Source organism: Typopeltis vanoorti, chromosome 2 (assembly GCF_054136105.1).
Source record: "Typopeltis vanoorti isolate ZY-2024b chromosome 2, IOZ_Tvanoo_1.0, whole genome shotgun sequence".
NCBI lineage: Eukaryota > Metazoa > Arthropoda > Arachnida > Uropygi > Thelyphonidae > Typopeltis > Typopeltis vanoorti.
The window spans coordinates 100940284-100962938 of NC_143550.1; the positions used below are offsets into that span (position 1 = coordinate 100940284).

General features: G+C 38.6%; 1 protein-coding gene across 2 annotated transcripts in view; it reads right to left on the bottom strand.

Annotated features, from left to right (window-relative positions):
• The window catches only part of LOC150109293 (serine/threonine-protein kinase SIK2-like), a 279608-nt gene that overhangs the window by 78121 nt on the left and 178832 nt on the right, over positions 1 to 22655 (bottom strand). For both annotated transcript variants that reach the window (XM_090407035.1, XM_090407043.1), the window contains one exon: positions 16260 to 16383. In XM_090407035.1, coding sequence (XP_090263161.1) covers positions 16260 to 16383 — 124 coding nt within the window. The remainder of the gene's footprint in view (positions 1 to 16259; positions 16384 to 22655) is intronic.

Consider the following 22655-nt stretch of genomic DNA (forward strand, 5'->3'; position numbering starts at 1 on the left):
TCCCACAGGCTTTAATAAAGATGATTCATATGATTAACATGCAATCTTGTCAATATTCATACTGGAATAAGTGACCTCCCTGGTAGCCAACTGCACAGTTCCAGACCCAGGTGTCCCATCCTGAACTGTGCATCATTTTGATTCTTGCTGCTCATCCAAACTAGGGAAAAGTAGAAGCATAGTGATTTCCCATTGCCTTCTATGCATGAAGAAATGAAAAAGTAGAAACACAGAAAGATTCACCCCTAGCCCTCGAATACTCTAATAGCATTAAGGGGAAGAAACAAGAAGAAGAAGAAGAAGGAAATAAGAGTAGGGACCATTCTATAGATAATATACAGATGCATATTACATGAAGTAAGGTATGATCCAGCATTAGGTACCTTGTGTTCGCCACTCCCATACTCACTAAAGTGAGCCCTTGAAGTATTTGGAACTTTACCAGAGCTGAAATGCCTTGTCAGAGGTGTTGCCAACTCCCTTGCACATTCTTGCAGAATCCAAGCTGATATTCCATTTAATCCCACAGCTGTGGGATTAAATTGGATATCAGATTAAATGAGATTAATCCCTCAGAATATCCAATTCATCCACCTATAATTCCACATCAGTCTCTGTCATATATGTCACAGCAGTAACCTCACTTGAATGACACACCCTTACAAAGTGATCACTCACTTCTGTAACCAAGAGCACTCATTAAGATTATTCTTCCATAGCCATTCTTCCTCTTACTTGCCACATAGAAAAAGAACTCTTTGGGATTCACTTTGGCCTGCTCGGCTAATTTCTTTTCATAACCTGATTTTGGGGTGCTTAAGGGTCAAAGTTATATAACTGAGAGTAGACCTCCATGTTGCCTTCAAAGGAATGCAGAGAACCAACCAGCGGTTCTGACCTAATATCCAATCCTCACCTTCTCGTGGTGCACCCTGTTAAGTATCTAGCCTGGATACTGAATAGACGAGGATGGTCTCGCAATTTGGGATTTAGCTGACCAAATTGTATTCTTATTGGCTTAAACCAAATTTTCAAATGAGGGCACAACATGACAGAATTTCATGCCAGCTGGGGCATCGTCTGGTTAAACAAGACTCCCGTTGTTTTCACCAGGGAACCAGGGCAAACAGCGAAAAGTCATCTACTGGAACAAATCCTAAAACTTACCTCAACTCAATATCACCAGAGTTCAAGATCGGTACTACCAACATAAGAAGCCTGAATGGCAAAGAAATGGAGCTAGCTGAGGAGTTAGATAAGTACAAGATCGACATAATAGGGGTGACTGAAACAAAAAAGACCAAAATTGGTGAGATCTTTCTGAGAATAAATACAAAATGTTATATTCAGGCAATGACAATCAAGGAAAAGATGGAGTAGCCATAGTATATAACACTAAATACGAGGCTAATCTTCTTGAATGGCAGGCAGTCTCAAGTAGAGTGATGTGGGCAAATATGAGAATAGGGAACTGGACAATGAGACTTATTTGTACCTGTGGTCCCACAGAAGGTTCTACTAAGTGGAAGAATTTTTTGAGGCTTTAGAAAAAGCAACTGACACAATGAAAAAGGAAAAGTTGGTCCTTGTCGGGGATCTAAATAGCAGAGTAGGAAATGATTGTCAGATATAAAAATATTTTTGGAAAATTTGGAGAAAAGAGCAAAGCTAATAATAATGGCAAATAGCTGTTGGATTTCTGCTCAGGACATGGACTGGTTATTACTAACACCATGTTCCAACATAAAAATGTGTACAAATTCACATGGAGAGAAGAGGCAAGGAATAAGAAAAGTCTCATTGACTATATTATTGTTGATAGTGATGTTTTCCCACTGGTACAGGACACCAGTGTACAGAGGATTTAAAATTGGAAGTGATCACCATTTAGTCTCGAGCAGGATAAAATTGAATTTCATATCGAAAAGAAGAACATGTAAGAAAGTTTTAAAAGAATAAAAGATGAGCAGCTCTCAGATGTGAACTGTAGACTAAAATACACAAATATTATTGAAAAAAAAAATTAAAGAGTTTGAGAGCTGGAACCAAACCTTGGAGATTCAGTAGCAAGCCCTGAAGAAAACACTGATTGATTCAGCCAGAGAGGCATGGTGAGGTTGTGTGCAAGGATAGAAAAATCAGAACTCCATGGCGGACAGAGGAAGTTAAAGAGGCAGTGAAGGAAAAGAAGAAAGAATATCAAACGTTCCTGGCAAATAAGTCAGCTTGTGCGCTTCGAAAATATAGAGACAAATGTAAGAAAGATAAACACTGTGTAAAACTGGCTAAACAAAAGTCATGGGAGGACTTTGGCAAGAACATAGAAAATAAATATCAAGATGTGGCAAGATATTCTGGAAGTTGTTGAAGAAGCTCAGAAAGGGACGAAAGAGTGCTGTAAAAGGAATTAGAGATGATAAAGGTGACATGAAAACAGGAGAAAAAGATATCCTTGAAGCATGGAGTAATTACTTTGAAAATCTGCTAAATGAAACAAACAGTGATGACAGCACAGTGGTAAAAATTACTGACCAGGCATGCAGTCAGGAATACATAACCATACTTGAAGTAGAAAAAGCCATCAAAAATCAGAAATGTGGAAAGACAGCAGCAGTAGATGATATTTGTCCAAAAATGCTCAAGTATGGAGGTATAAAAGTCGTACAATGTCTGCACTGTATAGTTCAGAAGGCCTGGACAGAGGGGTGAATTCCAGATGATTGCAGTAGAGCTCTCATAGTACCCATATATAAAAAGGGAAACAAAACTGAATGTTGTTACAGAGGCATTTCATTACTGAGTGTCCGTGGTAAGATATATTCAAGTACACTTGAGAAACGGTTGAGAAGGATTGTGGAAGAGAAGCTTGGTGAAGAACAAGCTGGATTCAGGACAAATAGAGGCTGCCAGGATCAGATTTTCACTTTACGACAGATAGTTGAGAAATCATGGGAATATAACAAAGATCTGTATTGAAGTTTTGCAGATCTGAAAAAGGCATATGGCAAGGTGCCAAGAAAAAAGCTATTCCAAACTACAGTTATATGGTGTTAATGGGGGCATTATATCAAGCAATACTTAGTCTTTATTTGAGTTGTAAGTCAAAGTTAGAATTGAAGGAAGTACAGGAAAATGGTTTACTGTTAAATCTGGTGTCAGACAAGTATGTACATTATCCCTTCTCTTATTCATTATCTATATGGATCACATTATGAAAGAAAGTTGTATTAAACCTGATATCAAAATTGGAGGTGTTAATCTCAGCTCTTTGCTTTATGCAGATGCTGCTATTATTATTATTATTATTATTATTATTATTATTATTACCCCAAGACCTCATGGAGTCAAAGACTCATCTGGGAGATCCTTTTATCATACCGTGTATACGCCTATCATACAGCTCATCATACCGTGCCTTGAACACATTCAAATTCAAACTCCTTGCAGACACCACACTCTCAGGCAAGGCATTCCAATCATTCACAACTCTGCATGAAAGAAACCTGCCTCCCACTCAACTACTCACACCCTCTTTATACAGTTTCCAGGGATGACCTCTGGTTCTCCTTGATCTCCCACTATTTTTTGTAGAACCTCTCCAGCATTGATCCTATAACAACCCCTTAATAACTTGTAGGTCTCTATCATATCTCTACTCTTCCTCCTGTCCACCAGACTCTGCAAGTTGCATCTTTTCAATCTTTACTCATACTCGACATTCCAGAGGTCAGAAACTACCTTAGTCAGTCGCCTTTGGACCCTTTCCAACATCTCTTCATCCTTCTGAAAACCAGGTGACCAAATCTGAGCACAATAGTCCATGTGTCGCATAATCAAAGCCTTATACAATGGAACAAGAATCTCTCTACTTCTACACGTCAGTGTCCTCCGCATCCTTCCCAGAAGTCTTTGTGTTGTCTTCACAATTTTGGCAATGTGTCCCCTAAATTTTAGATCCTTATCCACTATCACCCCAAGATCTCTTATTTCCTCTACTTCCAACAATATATTCTCACCAAGCATAAATTCTGCATCCCATCTTTGTTTTCCAAATTTTAAAATCTTACATTTTGCAACATTGAACTCACATCCCCATTTCCGTGTCCAATCACTCAATTTATTCAAGTCTTCTTGTAAGGCCACAACATCTTCACTACTCTTCATGGTTCGTCCCAACTTTGCATCATCTGCAAACAACTGAATATCTCCATCCAAATCTTCACCTATATCATTAATATACAAGTTAAACAGTAATGTCCCTAAAACAGACCCCTGAGGCACTCCACCCAGTGAATTTCCTTTTCCTGGATATCGCTCCCCCAATACACAACTTGTTGATACCTATCGGATGAGCAGTCTCCACTCCAATGCACTAATCTAATATCCAACCCCATCTGCTCTAGTTTGACTATCAATTTATAATGAGGTACTGTTCAAAATCCTTTGCAAAATCCAAGTATATTACTGTGTATCCTTCTCCTCTCTCCAAGGAAGCAGTTACTTTATTGTAATAAGTAAGTAGATTACTAAAACATGACCTCCCTTTAGGAAATCCATGCTGTCCATCAAAGATAATACCATTGTTGTCAACCCAACTCTGGATCCTAGTTCTCACAAGCTTCTCCTACAACTTAACCACAACACCTCACACAAAGATAGGCCTATAGTTTGATGCTTGATTTCAATCACCACCTATAGGCCTATCTGTGTGTCAGGTGTTGTGGTTAAGTTGTAAGAGAAGCTTGTGAGAAATCTTGCCCTCCTTTCATTCCTTAGGGTCTTGACCGAGTGCAAGAGTCGGTCGAGTCTCTTCTAAATTGTGAGAGTAGCTAAAGAGAGGTATGAACAGCAGTTAGCTAATGAAGCCAAAAAGAATCCTAGAGAGTTCTTTCGATATGTAGCCATCAAAAGAAAGCATGATTATGGAAGGATGACATTGATTGGAAAAAATGGTATAGAGACAGCTGTTACAGAATGTGTAGTGGAGATAGTTAATGAGCAGTTCATAAAGATCTTTCAATCTTCAGAATGTGACTTCATGGAGAGATTGAGAGCAGTTGATGATGGGGAGGAGAGGTGTTTGGGGAGTTGAGTAAACTAGATGTAAATAAGGCTGTAGGACTTGATAATATATCACCATGTATTCTGAAGGAATGTGCCAGGAAGTTGACACCTGCCTTGACATATTTTTTTAATACGAGTCTTGCACTTGGTCAAGTTCCTAAGGAGTGGAAGGAGGGCAAGACTGTGCCACTTCATAAAGGAGGTAATCGAACTCAAGCATCAAACTATAGCCCTATCTGTGTGTCAGGTGTTGTGGTTAAGTTGTTGGAGAAGCTTGTGAGAGCTAGGATCCAGAGTTGGGTTGAAAACAATGGTATTATCTTTGATGGACAGCATGGATTTGCTAACGGGAGGTCATGTTTTAGTAATCTACTTACTTATTACAATAAAGTGACTGCTTCCTTGGACAGAGGAGAAGGATACACAGTAATATCCTTGGAGTTCATAAAGGCTTTTGATAGAGTACCTCATGATAAACTGATAGTCAAACTAAAGAGAATCGGCTGAGGGAATGTGGACTGCAGAGTTTGGTGGATAGAAGAAGGAGAGGTGATATCATTGAGACTTTTAAACTGTTGAGAGGTGGTTACAGGGTTGACACTGGGAGTTCTTTCGCTTGGTTGAACAGCGGGAAGGAGTGATGACAAGAGGCCATCCCTGGAAGTTACGAAAGGAAACTGTGAGCAAGAGGGTAAGGAGTGGTTTCTTTGTGTGGAGGGTGGTTGAACCGTGGAATGCACTGCCTGATGGAGCGGTGGGAGCGAGAACGGTCAATGAGTTTAAAGAGTGTTATGATAGACTATGTGTTTCTTAGGGGGGGGGGGGGGACTTTATGTTCTTAGGAAGGATCTCCCACGATGAGTCTTTTGACTCCATGGAGGCCTAAATAATAATAATAATAATAAAGCAAATGGGGTTGGATATTAGATTAGTGGATTGGATTGGAGACTGGCTATCTGATAGGTATCAACAAGTTGTGTATGGGGGAGTGATATCCAGGAAACAAAAAGTCTGGTAGACAGGAAGTAGAGGGGAGATATGATAGAGACCTACAAGTTGGTAAGGGGTTGTTATAGGATAGGATCAATGGTGGAGAAGTTCTACAGAGAATAGTGGGAGATCCGGGGAGAACCAGAGGTCATTCCTGGAAACTGTATAAAGAGGGTGTGAGTAGGGGAGTGAGAGACAGGTTTTTTTCGTGCAGAGTTGTAAATGATTGGAATACCTTACCTGAGAGTGTGGTGTCTACAAGGAGTTTGAGTGTGTTTAAGACACGGTATGATGAGATGTGTGTGTGTGATAAAAGGATCTCCCAAATGATTCTTTGACTCCATGATGTCTTGGGGTAATAATTATAATAATAATAAAAAATATTATACTTCTAAATAATATGTTATACTATGTTATACTTATATGTTATAAATAATGTTATACTTCTAAATAAATCTGCTATAAGTCTGCAGGATTCCCTGACTAAATTGAATAACTGTTGTAATATGAAGTATTACAACAGTTATTCAATCAACAGTTTTGTAAAACCTACATTAGAAGACCTTCAGCCCAATCACCCAAGAATACCAACATTGCCCGCTAGAGGGTACCATCAGGACTTTAGGAGAAATAATAGCTTCATACTTCTTGCTCATTTATTGTTTTGCTGTGCCTGCGTGCACGTATCTTGTACCTAAGTTCTTGAAAATGGCAGCGTGACGTTGCCGAAATATAGAAATATATTAAAATTTATTTTAATGTATATCCTAGTACGTTGTAATTTCCTGAAATAATATAGTGAAAATGCATAACCAACATCTAAGCCTTTCCACGAGAATCTATTTTTATTCATTTTTGGATATCATCTTCATTCAACAATGTTTTTCACACTTATTCCAACAATTTTGGGACAAATAAATGCAATCAGTGAAATCATTTCATCTCCCTTGTTTCTGATTCTTCTGAGATTTGTAAACAAACACTGCAGTTCATTTTCAGGTCTATAAATAGTCTTATCCAAGCCTCTTGTTGATTGTGATTTCCCCACCACACCAAATCACTTTTATTGCCACTTACCACATATATCCACTTAGTCTCAACTTCCCCACTCACATCACAATATATTCCATTACCATACTGATCATCTCCATACATACCTTCACTGTTACTTCCAACATCCACTCACCCATTATCTCCGAGTCCACCCAGGCTTCCCTGTTCCTCTTGCATTTCCATTCTCTCTTCTTCTCTCACATTACTACTGTTTCCACTGCCAAGTACTTCTGTCTCTTCAATACCACTCTCTTGATCTCTCATTTCTTCTCTTGCTTGCATCACACACACACACACACACACACACACACACACACACACACACTGCACTTCCATCTAGCACCAGTTTCTCCAGTGGACACACTCCAAAGCCATTCAGATGCAACCCATCACACCTGTATAATTTCTTTTTTTCCTCAAACATATTATTATTATTATTACATGACACCTCCAGGGAGTCGAACGATTCATCAAGGGAGGGCACCAACCCCACAATTCTCTGACACCACCACTGAGTCCACCAACTACAATGAACTGCAACTACTCTCATCATCTACACCAATGCCATTTACCGTCGACCACCACCACAAGTATTTTCACAGACAATCACAAACATCCATGCCCACAGCGGGATTCGAACCTACAGCATTTTGGCTGGAGAGCAGATACGCTAACCACTCAGACAACCAGGTTAGTGCACATCCACAAACTGCACTCCCTACTCCTCACACAGCTCCACTAGCATACCAGTCAACATTCTTCTGGCTGGCTGTCTTAACTAATTATTGCCATACCTTGGCAATACACTGACAACCTTTCACCACTACGCTGTTATCTTTCATACTTCTCAATCTTCTTCTTCTTTTCAGCCATTTTCTGTCTCTTTATTATCTTTCATATTTCACTGTTATCTTTCATACTTCTCAATCTTCTTCTTCTTTTCAGCCATTTCTGTCTACTGCTGGATGAAGGCCTCCTCCAGTTCTTTCCACCTTTCTCTGTTTTTGGCAATGGTTGACCAATTTTCCTTAACAAAATTTGACAATTCGTGAAAATACTTCTCAATATCTTCCTGATATTTGCCCTTACATTCTCCTTATGTACACTTAAATCATTTGTCCCCACAACCACCACTAATGTAATGATTTTTGAAGTTCAATTTCTTAATGGGTAAAATTAAGTTATATATAATATCTTGGAAAAAAATATGTATGCAACTTGTATCACCTGGATTTCTTGGTGATTAGAAGGTGGTGGAGAAAATTCAGAGATGAGTAATCAACCAAGCTAATGACAGGTCTGCGGAATGCACCTTATGAGGATAGGTTGAAGGTGTGTGGGTTGGAAAGTTTAGTTGATATGCAGAAAAGAGGGGACATAATAGAAACTAGGAAGCTGTGAAATGGATCTATAACACAATGGAAATTTTTTCATATATGACAAATAGTGAGATAACTAGTGGACACTGCTGGAAGTTGTGCATGAGTGTGGTTACTCAGGGGATGTGTGTGTGTGTGTGGACTATACTTCTTGCTTGGAAAGCGGAGAATGAGTAGAATAGATTGTCAGAATTAGTTGTGAGTGCCCTCACAGTGAATGAGTATAAGGAGAGACATGATATGTACTATTTTTATAAAGTTAGTGTGGGCCTCCTGCAATGAGTTTTCTGCCTTCATGGCAATACTCATATACTGTAATAATTATAATAATAAGTTAGTAGTTATGCTGATGTTTTAAGACTCGATTTCTTAATTGATAAAATTATATTATACATAATATATCTGAAAACAACTATGCATCTTGCAAGTGGATAGACAGATGATTTATAGTTTAGTTTCAGATCACGTTTACTTTTATTTAAAAGTGTGGGAAGTAAAACAAGTGGAAAGTAAAAACTGTCTCCCAGATGAAACAGCAAATATTATCATTATTATTATTGAGGCCTCCATGGAGTCAAAATATTCAACTGGGAGGTCTTTTCTAAGAAACACAAGTCTATCAAGACTTATCGAGGGAGGTCCCTCCTAGAAAACACAAAGTCTATCATACCACTCTTTAAATGCATTGACCGTTCTTGCTCTCACCACTCCATCAGGCAATGCATTCCATGCTTCAACCACCATCCATGCAAAGAAACCACTCCTCACCCTCTTTCTCACAGTTTCCTTTCGTAACTTCCAGGGATGGCCCCCTTGTCAAGACTCCTCCCGCTGTTCAACCAAGCGAAAGAACTCTCCAGTGTCAACCCTGTAACCACCTCTCAGCAGTTTAAAAGTCTCATTCATATCACCCCTCCTTCTTCTAGCCACCAAACTCTGCAGTCCACATTCCTTCAGCCGATCCTCATAACTAACATTGTACAGTCCCGATAATGCAAAATCTATGGAAGGAGGTAAGATGGTTTGTTATCTGCCCAAAGGCAGATAACAAACCATCTTTGTTATCTGCCTTTGTACCCTTTCCACAGTTAATTTATCCCCTTCAAATCCTGGTAACCAGATCTGGGAGCAATTGTCTAAGTGTGGTCTGATGAGAGTCTTATACAATGGAACGATAACCATTTTATCTCTGCAGGTCAGTGTCATCCTCATTATTGAGGCAATCCTCTGCATTATGTCCACTACCTTTGCAATATGTCTCCTAAATTTCAAGTTTCTATCAATCATCAAACCCAGATCTCTTGTCTCTCCTACTTCATCCAGTTTACCTCCTTCCATAGATTTTGCATCATTCCATTGATGTGTCCCAAACCTCAAGACCTTACATTTTGCTGCATTAAACCGATAGCCCCATTCATTTGCCCATCTATCTAGCTTATTCAAATCCTCCTGCAGGGCTACCACTTCTGCACTATTACTAATAATCCTTCCCAGCTTCCCATCATCCGCAAACAACCGAATATCCCCTTGCAATCCATGGACAATGTCATTGATATAAAGGTTAAACAATATAGGCAATATAGGTCCCAGTACTGAGCAATCTGGGACCCCACTTGTAAACTTCTGCCTCTTTAATATTGCTCCACCATACACAACTCTCTGATACCTATCGGACAGCCAATCCTGAATCCAGTTGATCAATCTGACATCCAGACTCATGTGCTGCGATTTGCATATCAGCTTATCATGTGGCATCCTGTCAAATGCCTTTGCTAAGTCTAGGAAAATGGCAGTATATGCCTTTCCATCATCTAATGCTCTTGAAACATTATCATAAAAGGCTAGCATATTGGTAAAACTAGAACCACTTCACAAATCCATGTTGACTCTCACTGATAACATTACTCTCATCTGCCCAATGCTGTATATGGTCCCTCACTACTTTCTCCAAGATCTTACTAACTACTGATGACACACAAACTGGCCTATAATTAGACACTTCCAGTCTGCTACCGCTCTTATGCAATGGCACTATCTTACCTTCTTTCCATTCCATGGGCACCTTTCCCGCAACCAAACTTTCATTGAAAAGCCAGGTCAAGGGCACTGTCAGTTCCTTAGCACATTCACTCAAAACTCATGGTGAAATACCATCCAGTCCCACAGCTTTACTAACATCCAGAGTACTCAGCATGTGAAACACACTCTCTCCTCCTGCACCTCTAAACCTGCTCTATCCCTCTAGTATTCAAATTGACTCCACCAAGATGAAATACTCCAATAAAGTTTTCATTGAACAATTCCACTATGTCCTCTGCATCAGTCACTCCATTCCCATTTTTATCCCACAATGTCATTCTTCCACAGTCATTTTTCCTCCTGCTGGCAACATAGCTAAAAAATTCCCTAGGATTTTCCTTTGATCTAAGGGCCAATCTTTTCTCATATTTCAGTTTCGCTTTCCTTACCATATTAGTCACTCTTCTGGCCTGTGTCTTATATTTTTCATGCATCTTCTCTTCACCTGTCTCCTTATATCTCTTCCATAGCCTATTTTTCGCATGCAATTCCTGTTTAATATTGTTTTCATCCACTTTACTCCAAATTGTGTCCTCTTCTTCACTCGTGGAATACAGCTTACCATTGCTGCTAACAAATATTCCTTCACAATTTCCCAAGCACTAATGATATCCCGGCCTTCCAATTCCTCCCTCCACGAAACTTCCCCAAGTTGAAGTCTAAGACTATTATAATCACCTGCTTTATAATTCCACATACGTTCCTGCGTCTTTGATACTCCTGTATGTCTATTCATTTTCCAAGTCAAAACGATATGGTCACTCTCTCCAACTGGTGGGAGAGATGTCATCTCAGTTATTATCAGCTCTTCTGATGCCATAACCAAATCCAAAAATCTTGAACCTCTTGTTCCCAATGTTACATGTTGCTTGAGGAACAAATGAAGACATTTGTTCCTGAAGAATTCTAGAAATTCCATTCTCTTATTGCTACATGCATCTTTCTTTCCCCAATCTATACTGCTGTAGTTAAACTCTCCCGTAACAATCGTTCCTTTTGCACTTACCACGCTCAACTGTCTCAACATCTTCTGGTTCCCACTGCTTTGTGCTCCTTGGTCTGCAGCAACGTCCCACTAAATATCCTGTCATGCCCACCTCCACCTCACACCATATGCTTTCAAAATCATTAGTGTCACAGCCTTCTAAAGCCTCCACTCTTAGAGGACATAGGTCGTCACTTATCATAAGCAGTACTCCACCACCACGCTTTCCCTTCCTATCCTGCTGAAAAATGCTGTATCCAGCAACTTCTATTCCTGTTATTATATCCTTTTCTGTCAACCACGTCTCTGTGATCTCAATAATCTTTGGACAGGCTGATGCTATCAGTGCCACCAATTCCTCTCCCTTATTCCGGATACTCCTGGCATTAGTATAAAGCATAAAAATGCCATTGTTTCCATCTATACCCAGCATTATCCCCTCTAGACTCCACTGGGCTCAGCGTTACCTGATGTCGTCCCCCTTCTCCCAAGTACCCATTCCCACAAGAGGCCACCCCTGCTACTATCCACACTGGGACACACTGACTCGTTCAGAACAACAATCTCTCCAGATACCTCCTATGTCCTTCTTCATTCAAAGGCAGGTGGTCTCTCGCATACAATTCCTCTCTGCTCTCAAACACACTCCAAGCATCCACATATTTGAATCCTCTCTTCTGACACAGTCTCGCTATTATGCCATTCAATATCACTGCTCTTCTGCTCAGCTCGACATTATCATACCTAGGCAACACACACACACACACACACACACACAATCTTTCCTCTCTGTGTCTTCTTTCATACAGCCTCAAGCAAGAATCTCATATCTCTCGCTGCCCTATTTACATCACCACTCAAGTCATTTGTTCCCACCATCACAATGATCTCATCCACCCTTTCACCTCTCTTAACTGCCATAGCCACACTTTCTATTGTTCCTCTTGGCAAACATAATTAATTTTATTTTATATTATTAATAATACTGCAATAATTTTAATATAATTCAGTGGAATGAGATCGGTTACTGGATGATAAAATATCAACACTGCATGGAAAGCATTTAAACAATACTTAAATGATGCAATATCAAAATGTGTCCAGAGAATTCGAAGAATAGATAGGGTTGGAGTCAAATTCATTTGACTCCTACCCCATTTAATCTTATTAAGCAAAAGATTCGTAAGAAAAGGATGATGTGGAAGAAATACCATGTGCATAAGGATGATGTTCATTATGAAAATTATAAGCAGCAAGCTAGAATAGTCACGAATGTTGTATGGAAAGCAAAGTCTGAGTGAAAAGAAACTGGCTCTGTGTGCTAAAGACAACCCACAAGAATTCTATTGATGTGCTACAAGTAAAAGAAAGAATGAAGAAAGAATAACACTTCTAAATGCAGATGGCATGAGGGTTACAGATGCAGAAGAGATTGTGTGCCCATTTTGTTAAACTATCAACCTGGTGTACATGATATTGAGCTCGCTGCTACCTCTTCACTGGATAAAGAAACTCAGGTATATGAGGACGAGGTATTAGAGCTGTTGTAGAAACTGAATAAGAATTCAGCAATAGGGATTGATGGGATATCAGCATGTGTAATTAAACAGGATATTATTGTTATTATTATTATTATTATCATCATCACCATCATCTACATGAACTCAAAAACTCATCATGGAAGGTCTATCAATCACAATGGTCATTAAATAACTTTAAGCTGGCATAATAATGAATAGTGTTTATTTCTTTTACTGGTGTTAATATTAAATATGCTTATCTGTCATACTGAAGAAAGCATGGACAGCTTCTAAGTTATTAAAAATTAACCCTCTCATGCATGAATTTTTATATTCATTTATAAAAAAAATTATAAAGGCATGATACAGGCAAGATACCAAGTACTATTTAATCTTACAGTATTACCATGAATTCATTAATTTTTGAAAATATTTGTGTCCTGTTTAATTTAAAAAATGATGTCCTCATCTGAGGGCATCATGCACTAATGGCAACAAACTACAGACATATTTCTATGGAAATGACTACTTAGTCTAAGGAATTGTTTTCATTGAAAGACATTACAAGTATGACAAACAGATTATAAACAATTTATATTTTGCTGAAACACTGCATGAATGATCAAAATTTGGATTACTTAGTACATACAAAAAAGCAGAACAATTAGAATTTGCAGTAGAGCTATGTAAATCAAGAACAGTCTTATTCTCTTTGCCTCATTTTCTATGGAAAGACTGAAAACATTCCGGACGGATTGGAACCTCACATCTACCACAGATGTATCTTGTTTTACTCTTGCAGTGTACATCTCTGCAATGATTGGCATTAGCACCTGTTGTCTTCTTTGGGAAGTGTCCACTGCCGTCAAAACATTTCGCTTGTGGCGCAGAGTGAGTTTTGTGTTTCTTTAGCGCTGGTGGTGTCTGAATTGAAGGGCATCCTCGTTTCTTTGTACTAGCTAAACCTTGATATATCAAAGCAGTTGCCACTCTTGATTTGAATTCCAACAAATCCAATTTTTCTTTTTCTTCCCATTTCCAAATGATCCGTGCATTAGAAGTACGTTCAACATACGGTGAAAAAATTCTCATATACCATCATTTGTTCCTGGTATCATTTCGATACAAAGCCACAAGAGTCCATAAGTTCCACTCCATCCATATGTCTGTTATAAACAGCTATGCTGTGAGGTAGTGGAATTCCAACATACTTTTTTTCTTTACAGCTGAACCTCTGACATACACTGAGGCTCCTTTCCTAAGTAGCTAGATACCACATGTGCTATAGAGTTATCAATCCATCTAGTGACAGTAATGCCACCAGAGGAAGTCGTAACTGACATATATCCTTGTCTAATCTTCTGCAAATCCTTTTCATTTTTCAGTTTCTTGTCAGCACCTTGAAGTTGATTTCTTCTTCATGTACCCACATAATAAATATCATCTTCCTTTAGTTTCTTAATTAGGGGGATGCTCGTGAAGAAGCTGTCTGCGTATACCTGGAAGTTCTTACCAGCAAGATCATGACAAGGACTAAGTACTACATTTTCACTTGCACTGAATAAGTCTGAATTTTGTCTTCCAGGATCTGCACCTACATAAAGATCAAAACAATATACATAGCCTGAAATGCCTGCCCTCGCCCACATTTTGAAACCCCTTTTTTTGGTTTCTTAGGTAAGTATTGTTTGATTTGTGAACATCCCTTGAATAGAATCATCATCTTATCTACACTCTGAAATTCTTCTGGACTTACAGCAGCACGGAATGTTTCATGAAACTTTTGCAGCACTGGTCTTATACATATTGCTTTGTCTTTATTGTTGGTAGGTATTGTGCCTGAATCAACAAAATGCAAATATTGCCTTATGTCCTCCCATCTGTTCATTGACATAGCATCAGCTATAATATCCATGCACAGTCCATGTTCAGAAGACCAGTACTGCCTTACACATGAGTATTTTATGTATGTCGTGACAAGTACAATTCCAATGTAAATTTTGAGTTCAGTCACAGTAAGTGCTAAATTATCTTTGCCTTTACGGCATGCATACAGATTAGTTTGTTTCACAATTTCATCCATCAATTCATCTGGAAACAGCTGTGAAAAATAATCTATAGGGCTCTCTCTCTGTGAATATTTACTTGGTGTTTTTCCTCTAAACTGTGGTTCAGTATCAGCAAAGGGATTATCTTTCTCACTAAACCACACTGGTTGTCTCTGCAATGGCATATGAGCAACAGCACAGTAGCTGGACTCTGAACATTGTGAGTCTGACCAACAGGGGAAGGATGCCGAACATCACTGTCTTCATTTGAACTGTCACTCTCTGTAGGATCATTTTATGGCTGCTGTTATTATAGGTTCATCATCATCAGAATCACTCAGCTCCAAACCATCTTCAGATTCCTCCAACAGTTTTTCAATCTCCTCTTCAGTAAGTCTCTTGTGGTAATAGGCCATTTTTTATGCCTGATGGACCTGGCTTTTGGTTATCCACCTGTAAAAGAGATGATAATGCCAATTAACACACTTACTATTCATTTATGTTTGCAAAAATAAAATAAATAAAATTATAAAAATATTGTACAAGAGCTTTCTAACCTCAAACTATTTGCTGCATAGATAGATTGTAGATTACGTTGTCATCAAACATATTGTCCTCATGTGAGGACAGGTTGTTTTCAAGTTCGCTTTATGAATATGGTAATAAACATGAACAAATTATATATTCACACGTCATCTACAAGGTATAACAATATATAAAACCATACTAACCTTTCCAAAAGACTCAAAATCACCAAATTTAAATAAACAAAACAGCAGCTTTTCACCTCCTCCTTGATATCACCATGCACTGAAGAGAGATTGGTATTCCTGTAACTCTGTTGAAACTCCTGCCATCTGGTGTGGTTTCTAAGAACACTTTGGTCTCCACCAGATGAGGACTACATGCATATAGTAGCACTAAATTATGAATGAATAATTATTATGAGGGAAAATATATGTGTCCTCATATGAGGCCCTTATGCATGAGAGGGTTAAATAAACTGTCTGTGCTTTACTCAATATGACAGATAAAAATAAACCTACTTTTTAATCAACTGTAGTGAAAAAAATCAAAATAGATGAATATTGCCAAAATCTTTTAGAATTAATTAACACTCTTTTTAATATTTTTTACAAACCTGAAGACATGAAAAATGGTATTCGAAAGCGACCAGAAAGAACTCGTTCTCGTAACACCTGAAGTGAACTCCCATCAAATGGCAAAGCACCACAGACTAGCACATAAAGTACCACACCCAGACTCTGAAAAAAAAAATATACACACACACATATATATATATATATATATATTCATTTTAATATAAACTGACTAAAAATCCGAGAATTATAACAAATTGAGATTTATTTGAAAACGCAACATGTTTCGTTGAGATTGACTTCATCAGGCATTAAGAACATAGAAAGCTATTAAAAGACACTGAAAAAACATTGAGACACTCTAAAGCTATACAATTATAAAGCTATGATATTTGAGTATAAATTACAGTTATTATGAACTTGAACTATAGTCCGTGTTAAAGTTCTATTGTTGTACACTTGTGCGTGTGTGGAACCACGCAATCTGCAGTATCTGATAGTAGAGCTGAAAGAGTTAGGCAAATTATAGCTGAGATTATTGTTCATATAAAGAGGGGTCCAAGGTGATTTCTTTTGACTCGACAATGCGGCATTCTACCTCATCATGGCAAATGTGTAGGTTTGAAGTTGTTGTCCAATTTACTTCATGTTGGCGGCTTTTGTTGTTCGTGTTTATTGAAAACAGGACATGGCCTGATAGGGCAGTAGCTCTGGTTCTCTTGTAAGCAATGTCTCTCTAGTGTTCCTTGAGACGTAGGAGGATTTATTTCTCTGCTTGGCCATAGTAAGGTTTCCGCACTCATCACATGTGACTTTGTATACACCTGGGAATTGTAGAAGGTTGTGAGATTGTTTGTAGTTGCTGAAACTTGATCTTATTTTTGGAAGAGTCGAGAAGCATATTTGTATGTTAAATTTCTTTAAGATTCTACTCAGTTTTTTGGATAGTGTGCTGATATATGGCAAGGAGATATAACCTTTGGAATTGTCCTGTGTCTTTACGTTGCTACAATGACAGTGGGATAATTGTTTGTTGATACTTTTTAAAGAGTAGCCATCACTTTTAAAGGTCCATTTAAGATGTTGTAGTTCTTTTTTTAGTTTTTCTTCATCTGAAGTACAGATCTTGCATGATTCGCAAGAGTTGATATAATACCCAACTTTTGCACTGGATGGTGATGTGAGGATGCATGCAAATATCTGTCAGTGTGTGTTGGCTTTCTAAATATAGAGACTTTTATTGATTCAGGCATCTTGGTGAGTTTAACATCTAGGAAACAGAGGGAACTATTTTCTTCAATCTCCATGGTCAATTTGATATCCTGATGGAGGTTGTTTGAGTGGTTGAGAAACCTGTGAAGATTCTCAATACCATGTTCCCATATAAGGAATATATTGTCCACATGTCTAAGCCAAATTCTTGGTTTTAAACTAAAAGAGGAGATTGCCTTTTGTTCAAAATCCTTGAAAAAAATGTTGGCTAATATAGGAGAGAGGGGGCTTCCCATAGCTAATCCTTTGACCTGTTTATAAAGTTTACCTTCGAATTCAAAATAGCCAGAGTTTACACAGTGAGATAGTAGAGAGAACATTTTATTTGAAATCTTGTTCTTTAAAGTATGGAGAACTTCTTGTGTCGGAATGTTGGTAAAGAGTGCTACCATGTCAAAGCTCACCATGATGTCAGAAGATTTGAGTTTTAAGTCCTTGATTTTAGAGAAAAAATCTGTTGAGTTTTTAATATAAGAAGAAGGTTTCCCAGGTGTATACAAAGTCACATGTGAGTGTGGAAAACCTTACTATGGCCAAGCAGAGAAATCTATCCTCCTACATCTCGAGGAACACCAGAGAGACATTGCTTACAAGAGAACCAGAGCTACTGCCCTATCAGGCCATGTCCTGTTTTCAATAAACACGAACAACGAAAGCCACCAACATGAAGTAAATTGGACAACAACTTCAAACCTACACATTTGCCACGATGAGGTAGAATGTGACATTGTCGAGTCAAAAGAAATCACCTTGGACCCTCTTCATATAAACAATAATCTCAGCTATAATTTGCCTGACTCTTTCAGCTATCAGATACTGGAGATCGCGTCGTTCCTAACATGCACCAGTGTACAACAATAGAACTTTAACACGGACTATAGTTCAAGTTCATAATAACTGTAATTTACACTCGGATATTATAGCTTTATAATTGTATAGCTTTAGAGTGTCTCAATCTTTTTTTCAGTGTCTTTTAATAGCTTTCTATGTTCTTAATGCCTGATGAAGTCAATCTTGACGAAACATGTTGCATTTTCAAATAAATCTCAATTTGTTATAATTCTCGGATTTTCAGCCAGTTTATATTAAAATGAACATATCCCACCTCCGAGTTAATAGTAGTAGTCATATATATATATATATATATATATATATATATATATATATATATATATATACATATATATATATATATATACATATATATATATATATATATATATATATATATATATATATACATATTAATGCCATAAAGATAATCTTTTTCCTATAGAATACATAACACAGTCTTGTACGGTGTTGTCAAACTATGAGCCCTGAGGCATCTATTAGCCTATGAAGCATTTGCTAACCACAAAAAGCTTTAACTTAATAACTGAGGACCTGATGAGAATTGAGCCACTTTTATTGTTTCTGGTGTCTGTTTTTCTGACATTTGTTGTAGCAATTTAGAGTTCATATATGACTCCTCAATCAGCAATGATAAATCAGTCTTAGAAAGAGAGAGAGAGACATTTTGTTTTGGTTTGTTTCCCCTTCTAACAAAACAGACAAATTATTATGAAAACATATATTATTATTATTGTTATTATTAAACAAGACCTCATGGAGTCAAAGACTCATCTAGGAGGTCCTTTTATCTTACACACACATCTCATCATACCGTGTCTTAAACACATTCAAACTACTTGCAGACACCACGCTCTCAAGCAAGGCATTCCAATCACTCACAACTCTGCACGAAAAAAACCTGCCTCTCACTCCCTTACTCACACCCTCCTTATACAGTTTCCAGGGATGACCTCTAGTTCTCCCCTGATCTCCCACTATTCTCTGTAGAACTTCTCCACCATTGATCCTATAACAACCCCTTACCAACTTGTAGGTCTCTATCATATCTCCCCTCTTCCTTCTCTCCACGAGACTCTGCAAATTACATCTTTTCAATCTTTCCTCATACTCAACATTCCAGAGGTTAGAAACTACCTTAGTCAGTCGCCTTTGGACCCTTTCCAACATCTCTTCATCCTTCTGAAAACCCGGTGACCAAATCTGGGCACAATAGTCCAAGTGTGGCCTAATCAAAGCCTTATACATTGGAACAAGTATCTCCCTACTTCTACATGTCAGTGTCCTCCGCATCATTCCCAGAAGTCTTTGTGTTGTCTTCACAATTTTGGCGATGTGTCCCCTAAATTTTAGATCCTTATCCACTATCACCCCCAGATCTCTTATTTCCTCTACTTCCAACAATATATTCTCACCAAGCATAAATTCTGCATCCCATCTTTGTTTTCCAAATTTTAAAACCTTACATTTTGCAACATTGAACTCACATCCCCATTTGCTTGCCCAATCACTCAATTTATTCAAGTCTTCTTGCAAGGCCACAACATCTTCACTATTCTTTATGGTTCGTCCCAACTTTGCATCATCTGCAAACAACTGAATATCTCCATCCAAATCTTCACCAATATCATTAATATATAAGTTAAATAGTAATGGCCCTAAAACAGACCCCTGAGGCACTCCACTAGTGACTTTCCTTTTCCTGGATATTGCACCCCCATACACAACTTGTTGATACCTATCAGATAGCCAGTCTCCAATCCAATGCACTAATCTAATATCCAACCCCATCTGCTCTAGTTTGACTGTCAACTTATCATGAGGTACTCTATCAAAAGCTTTTGCGAAATCCAAGTATATTACTGTGTATCCTTCTCCTCTGTCCAAGGAAGCAGTCACTTTATTGTAATAAGTAAGTAGATTACTAAAATATGACCTCCCTTTAGCAAATCCATGCTGTCCATCAAAGATTATACCATTGTTGTCAACCCAACTCTGGATCCTAGTTCTCACAAGCTTCTCCAACAACTTAACCACAACACCTGACACACAGATAGGCCTATAGTTTGACGCTTGAGTTCGATCACCGCCTTTATGAAGTGGCACAATCTTGCCCTCCTTCCACTCTTTAGGGACTTGACCAAGTGCAAGACTCGTATTAAAAAAATATGTCAAGGCAGGTGTCAACTCTCTGGCACACTCCTTCAGAATACGTGGTGATATATTATCAAGTCCCACAGCCTTATTTACATCTAGTTTACTCAACTCCCCAAACACCTCTTGCTCACTTACAGTCAGTCTCTCCTCCCCATCATCAACTGCTCTTAATCTCCCCATGAAGTCACATTCACAAGATTGAAAGATCTTTATGAATTGCTCATTAAGTATCTCCACAACACATTCTGCAACAGCTGTCTTTATACCATTTCTTCCAATCAATGTCATCCTTCCATAATCATTCTTTCTTTTGCTGGCTACATATCGAAAGAACTCCCTAGGATTCTTTTTGCTTCATTAGCTAACTGCTGTTCATACCTCTCTTTAGCTACTCTCACCAACCAAGTCACCCTCCTTGCCTGGTCTTTGTAGACCTCATGAAATTGGTTACTTCCACTTCTCTTATGCTGTCTCCACAATGCCTTTTTTTTCTGTATTGCATGCTTAATCTCTTTATTCATCCATCTCATACCTACCTTATTTAACCTTCTCACCCGTGGTATACATTTAGACATTGCATCTACTAAATAGTTTTTGAAAATCCCCCAAGCTGCATTGATCTCTTTTCCAGGTAACTCCTCACTCCACGCTACATCTGCAAGCCGTCTCCCGAGCTCTTCATAATCACCCCCCTTGTAATTCCACATATACCCTTTTTTCACAGGGGTCCTTGCACTGCTGGCAACCACCCAGGTAATCACCTCATGGTCACTTTCACCAATTGGTGGATGATTTGACACCTCATTTATAATTACATCCTCCGATGAGATGACCAAATCCAAGACCCTTAATCCTCGTGTGCCCTCTGTTACATACTGTCTGAGGTAGTTATCCCTCAAAAACTCAAGAAACTCATTTTCTTTACTTCCAGTCGCTATCTCTTCATTCCAGTCTGTATTGCCATAATTAAAATCACCCATAATGATCACCCTTTTCTTATTTGCTTGGCTTATTTGACTAACATTTCACTATCACCACCATCCACATTACCAGGTCTATAACAACATCCCACCAAGTATTTGATTCCATTCACCTCTATCTCACACCATACTGCCTCAAAACCACTGGCCCTATTTCCCTCTTGCATCTCTACCTTGTATGGACATAACTCTTTCTCTATCATCAATAGCACTCCCCCTCCCTTTTTATCCCTTCTATCCTCACGAAATACATCATACCCTTCCATCTCTATTCCTGTCAGGATGTCGTCCTCATCTAACCATGTCTCACTTATTCCAACAATCTCTGGGTACACAGACACAATTAGTGCAACCATTTCATCCGCCTTGTTTCTTATGCTTCTAGCATTGGTATACAAACACAACAACTCATTTCTGGATCTACAGCTAGTTCCACTGATATCATTCACTCGATGTGCTCTCTCCATGCTGGACTGGGGCCATTTCTCTTTCTGCCTCTTCATTTTAGAACCCTTTGCAACAACATCTGTTTCCTCTTGATCCCTGGTCATCCCATTACTTTCCTGCCTACACATGCTCTCACCTCCTCTTGAAGCATCCACCTTTCTCACGCTGTGTATCCCTGTCCACCCTGGGCCACCCCGTTTCCCTGCTCCTCTTGCACACCCATTCTCTCATTTTCTATACTCATACCACTCATCTCTCCATTCATTTCCACTTCTTCAATCTCTCCTGTCTTACTCTCCTGCTCTTCCACATCACTCCCCTCTCGATCTGATTCATTTTCTCTATTCACTTCTCTACCTTCCAGCAGCAGTCTCTCTAAGCGACTCACACCATAACCACTCACATGCAGTCCATCGCTCCCATACAGCTCACTTCGTCCCTCAAACTCATTCCATACATTAACAAACTGTACTCCCATCTCCTCACACATTTCAGCCAGAATACCATTCATAATCCTTGCTCTCCGCCTCATTTCACCACAATCATACCTAGGCAACACACTGACCACCCTTCCTGTCACACTATTCTCTTTTATCTTTCCAAGCAGTCTCTTGACATTCATTTTGACATGCTCTTTGTTCTGTCTCAAATCATTTGTACCAATTAAAACAATTAACTCTTTTGCTCGCTCCCGCCTCATATCCAATGCCTCAATCACTCTACTTATTT